This window comes from Corvus brachyrhynchos, unplaced genomic scaffold (genome assembly GCF_000691975.1).
Source record: "Corvus brachyrhynchos isolate BGI_N302 unplaced genomic scaffold, ASM69197v1 scaffold115, whole genome shotgun sequence".
Lineage (NCBI taxonomy): Eukaryota > Metazoa > Chordata > Aves > Passeriformes > Corvidae > Corvus > Corvus brachyrhynchos.
This window is the reverse complement of record NW_008239553.1, coordinates 4,740,407-4,745,789: the sequence shown is the minus strand read 5'-3', so window position 1 is coordinate 4,745,789 and position 5,383 is coordinate 4,740,407. Positions and strand designations below refer to the sequence as shown.

The window sequence follows — 5,383 nt, the reverse complement described above, 5'->3', positions numbered from 1 at the left end:
AAGAGAAAACTTAAAGTTAATTAAAGCTATATTAATTAATTCTCATCCTGACAGGATGGATTTTTAGAGACCAGAGAGCAAGCAACTGGGTCTTCTTATTTGAAATACCTTAAAAATAAAAAATGTGGCAAAAAATATTAGTAAATAGAATACAAATCTAGATAACTGTAGCAGAAGAAAAGTATTCAATTTGGAATCTCTAATACAGATATTCCTATGGTTTTAAGATTACAGTCAGAAATGAGGAAACTGCATTCCAAATTTTGCCTTGCCTAATCTTATTCTATTATCGGCTGGAGTTTTCAATGTAGGACCTTGTCTTATATTTACAGTGTCCTACAGAAAAAAAAATTAGTAACAAATTATTAAATATGAGTTTACGGGAAAAATAATTCATAGCTTAATCTTCATCATTGGAAATTTTAAAATTAATGGATTACATCAAACCATCTTTCACATCTGCTTTATTGTAATGTGAAATATAGAAATATTTGAAAACTTTTTGGGGGAACTTTAACTGGTAATATTTGACCCAAATATTCAAAAATATTTGAAAATATTTTGTAATATTTTGCAACTTTGGCATAATTTCTGGAGAGCAAAAAGATAACCTAATTAATGTCATACTTAATGACAGGAGAACAAAACATTTTCAAAAAGTAATAGAAGTATACACATTTGTGAATTTATTCTGGAGAATTTACTATTCACCTCTAAAATTGTTCATTTAAAAATAAAGAATGAAGCATATCATTAACACATGAATTCCGACTTCCATCTTTGGCTTACACTATGACTTACAGAGCTCTCTTTCTAATTAATGAAATAGTTAATAACATAATCATATTTAAGCTTGTTAATAAATGTTTAAAATCCCATGATTTCATTGAAGCACATACAATTCACAAATTCAAATTTAAGGTGATATCTCTGTGGAAATTAGAGTGAAAGAAATTGAACTTTGTTCCTGACATTTATGTGCTGCCCTACACTGAAGCAACTTTGAGCTCGCTCCCACTTCACTGTACCTACCTTCCATTTAGTTGCTAAAGTCTACCTTATTGTACTGATTATAGCACTAATATGGCCAGAAACAGATGGCCATTGATTTAGATGTTATATGGAAATAATTCTTTTCCTTTGAAAAAATCACTTTTGTGGTGTTCCTGTCTCCATTGATCAGATATATGCAGTTATTCTTTTCCAAGGTAAACATTTAGGTTTACTTAGTACGTGAAAACATAATTTTTTAATGTAGTTTCAATTAAATTTAAGGAGCTGTCCAGACCTTTGAAAAGCTAAGTTCTGTGGTAGAACTCTCATCATGAATTTTAATGTTATTATTTGAATTTTAATACATTGCCAAAGCAAAAAATCTGCTTCCCCTCTTAAAAAAATTGCAGCAGAAATTTAGAAACATTTTTATTCAAATATGGGAGGGGTGGGGGGTCATTCGTTTGGTTTTGTTCTTTTAACTCCTTCCCTGCAAGGATTTTAAAACTTCATAAAGTTACTTGTGCAAAATTTCTGTATATTTCCTTCTGTCAGTAATTTCTCTTGATGTCAAAACAAAACCAATATTTATTCTTTATTATAAATTCCAAAACCAACAGGAATATTGTGTTTATTATTCTGAAAGCCATAAATGGAAAAAGCTCCAAGAATATTAAGTAGAAACTGAACATAGAGCTTCCAGATACATGATCGATAGGGGACTTTTAACATACAATAATCATTACAGGTACTATTATGTGGATAAAACTTCACGTAGGATATTTATCTAGCTCATTTTTCTATTAAATAAGTCTCAGTTAAATTTACAAACAAAAATGATGTAGCCCTGTCTGCTCAGTCAGTTTAATGAGATATGAACTCTCTATAAATAAAAATATTTTATCCTAAAAAAGATTTCTAAATAACCTATAATTTATAGGCAAAAATATATCAAGCCACTTTTAAAGATTTAGAAACATTTTTCAAGTTTTTAAGGAAGATTTGAAACATTCTTTTAATCTCAATTTGTTTTCATTGCTAACTACTTGAGAGACTTAAGAAAGAGCAAACTCCCCATAAGATTCAACAATGCAAATTAATGTTCCTAATAATTGTACCTGTATCTACATCCACATATTTTGTTAATTATTATGTACAGTATTCATTTGAAAAAAGGCTGAATTCTAGCTGCAGTCAGTTATAAGATAATATTATAACTTTCAAAAAGCTTCTCACATAAAGTAACTTTAAAAAAATTGTTCAAATAATTTCCTATTGCTAATTTCAAAGTAAAAAATCAGCTTCAAGAGAAGGAGCATTTGTGAATTATGATCGAATTTACTTTTTTTTTTCTGCTTCTCTATAGAAAAATCAATAACAATTTTTGAAAGAGGAAAAAACATAACATTTTAATAGAAATATATTCAGTAAGGATGAGTAACAATTCTAACAATTTTGTCTTTAAGTCATATGAATTAGCATGATATAAAGGAATTCATGGGATAGTGATGAACCTCAAACTGACTTATGCTTACTGTTTGCCCTTATCAAAGTATTTTCTTTGTGTACAAACTGTAAGTTTTAATCCTACCAATTATCCTTCTTCAAAGGTTGTCTCTGCCTACTATTTAAACAATGTATTTACTAAACTACAAATTTAAACTGACAAACACAAATATTTTTTTTTAATGCCTGAAAGACCAAATTTGTATATTTTGTTAAAAGAAGTTCTTTTTTGATGCAAAGACATCTCTATTTTATTTTCTAATGCTAACATTAAAATGTCTGTTCTTAGGTAACTAGGTATTAGATTCAGCAGCCAGATTTAATTGTTTTAATTGTCAAAACTTATTTCTACCTTTATTCTGCAAGGGCAGGGCTTTATTTCTTTTGCATCCTGTACATGTTAATGGAGAATCTAAAACATCTAAGTCCTATAAACCACTTAAAACAGTAGATAAATAAGACTGAATACTTTTTATTAAATTATCAGCTGATAGGCTACCAATAGCTACCTCCCAAAAGCTTTTTTTTAACAGTATTTGCTAGTCCTTGTTTGCTTAGATTTTAATCTAACATTTTTGTTACTTTGATTTTAAAGAAACAGTGAGGTTTTATTATTTATCAGATTACTGAAGAGTTAATAAATTCTATTTTAAAAACTGACATGAAATTCAGCTCCCTTTGAAGGCAAATGGAATCTTACCACTCATTTCAGGAGAGCAGGATCAGTCCAGAAGAATTTAAAATCCAATTGTCTTCTAACTTTTACCATATGAATTCAGTAGCAACTGGGTATGCTTACTCTTTGGACACATTTGATAATTTAAATCTTTTTTATTACTGTTAGGAAATAAGTCCAGCAAAAGGAAAAAAAAAAATTAGCTGGCATTTTGGCTAAAGTATACAACATTCCCACTTCAGCTTTTTCATCTGTATATTAAGGTATAAAACACTGCTCTAAATAGATTTCACAAATACTTGTCTTTATATCTATATTGGATAACTGAGCTTATTTTGTTTTATATTTAGCTGCATGCTACATAGTACTTTGGCTATTATGAGTCTAACTTCCCAGAATATAAGAAAATATCTTCCCTGAAAATTCTTTCTGAACTGGATGCCATTTAGTATAAATATTCACTTTTAAAAAAAGCTGCCCACTAAAATTATTTGGCTGGTGCCTGCAGTTCTAAAGTGTTTTCCCTAACTTTTAATCTTTTCTAATTTTTAATTTCCTTCAAGTCCAAATTCTAGACAATTAAGAGGACCTGTCTCTGTATGTCACTATTTCACAATATGTAACATTTTCAAATAAAAGCTATATAAAGCTCAAGCCTTTGTTTTTTCCCTGAAAGAAGTAATTTCAGGCAATACATTTAAAGGCAGTAGGTATTGTGCCTAAATGAACTACGGAGGTCAAGAGACCTGTATGAAATTTCTCTTAATATGAAAATATGGATTTATGATTCTGTGAAAATAATGTTTGTGGTAGACAGCATGTTATCAAAGCAGCTTTGAAAGCTTATATAGTTACCTTCTCTGAATGTTCTGGCTACTTCTGGTCCTCCCTCATCTGGAAGAAAAAGCTGGTTTCAAAGTTAAATTTGCAAATTATTGTTACAAATCAAATATTCAATTTCTTTATTTTAAAAACTCTAGTACTGTGCAAAATTTTGCTTATTTACTTAAAGATTCAAGCTGCTTGTCCTGGAGATTTTAATTTTTGTGGAACTGATTATAGCAGATCCCAAATATCCAAGAAAAGAAACTCAAACAAAACTACAGCTAAAGGCTTTTTAACTTGTTTTTTAATTCTTTTGGAATACTTAATGTTGTTTGATGTATAATGCATTTGGAAACATGCAATTAAAAGTTTTAACTTTTACTTTTGATTTACTGCTTTCAAAACTTAGCTCTAAAAGCCAGGTACCATAAGAGGAAGCACTGCAGCATTATCAGTTGGAGATTTTGCTGGGGCCATATTATGTTAACCTGCACTCCTAGGAAAAATTCTGATCCACAGAAAAGTTCCTATTGAGTTCCTTGCTATTATTTTCATGAATATGCATGAATATTCACTATTTAGCCTCCAAATAGACAGCAGAAATTCCTTACTTTTTCCAGCAAGGAACAGAAAGCATTTTTAGTTCTGATGTTGATCAAAGCTATTTTACAGGACAAAACTTTTTTGGAACTAATTGTGTCAATCTAGGTCCCAGGATTTATAAACTTCTTCAGGAAGCAGTGCAATTTAGTCTCATGTAAAATTTCCTCTGAACCCAAGCAGAGTGTGGTGCAGAGACAGAGCAGGACGCTCGCGAGCCCCCAGGCCAGTGCGGACCCAGGTACACAGGTCCTCCATGCTCAGGACCCAGGGCACCAGTAACAGCTGGGATGAAAGCTGGCTTCCAATCCACAAACCTACAGGTGTCAAACAGTGAGGGCAATGGAAAGGCATGGAAGGTTGCTCAAGATCAGGCCTTTGTGATGCATGCTTTTGCTAGTATACAGTTGAAAAAATTAGTAGTTCTATCTGTTTTACCTGTGCCTTGATGCCTCTGGTCTATTTGCTGTGAAGTCATAGGCTTCACCTCTCCCCCCACAAAGAAGCAAGCTGGCAAGAAATTTTCCAGCAAACACAGAAAGTGTGACCCAGGAGTGGAGAGGGAGAATTGGTGAAAAGTCGTTTATATTATCTAAATCCAGGAGTTAAATCAGGATGGTCTGTTAAAGAGTTACCAAATCAACCAGCAAAGCTCTCCACCGATAGTTCTTTGAATTGCTGGAGTTGAAGCAAGTCTTTGAGAAGGTGCTGGGCAGGAAAGGGTTAATGTATTTTTTGGAACTGAGTGACACTGATGGCTCTATTTGTGGTGACAAAGAGAGT

At 31.7% G+C, this 5,383-nt stretch overlaps 1 protein-coding gene across 1 annotated transcript in view; it reads right to left on the bottom strand.

Moving 5' to 3' along the window:
• The window catches only part of HSD17B12 (hydroxysteroid 17-beta dehydrogenase 12), a gene marked incomplete at its 5' end in the record, with an annotated part of 113,956 nt that extends 109,891 nt beyond the window's left edge, over positions 1-4,065 (bottom strand). The window contains one exon of the mRNA XM_017742050.1: positions 4,031-4,065. Coding sequence (XP_017597539.1) covers positions 4,031-4,065 — 35 coding nt within the window. The remainder of the gene's footprint in view (positions 1-4,030) is intronic.
• Positions 4,066-5,383: the final 1,318 nt, after the last annotated feature.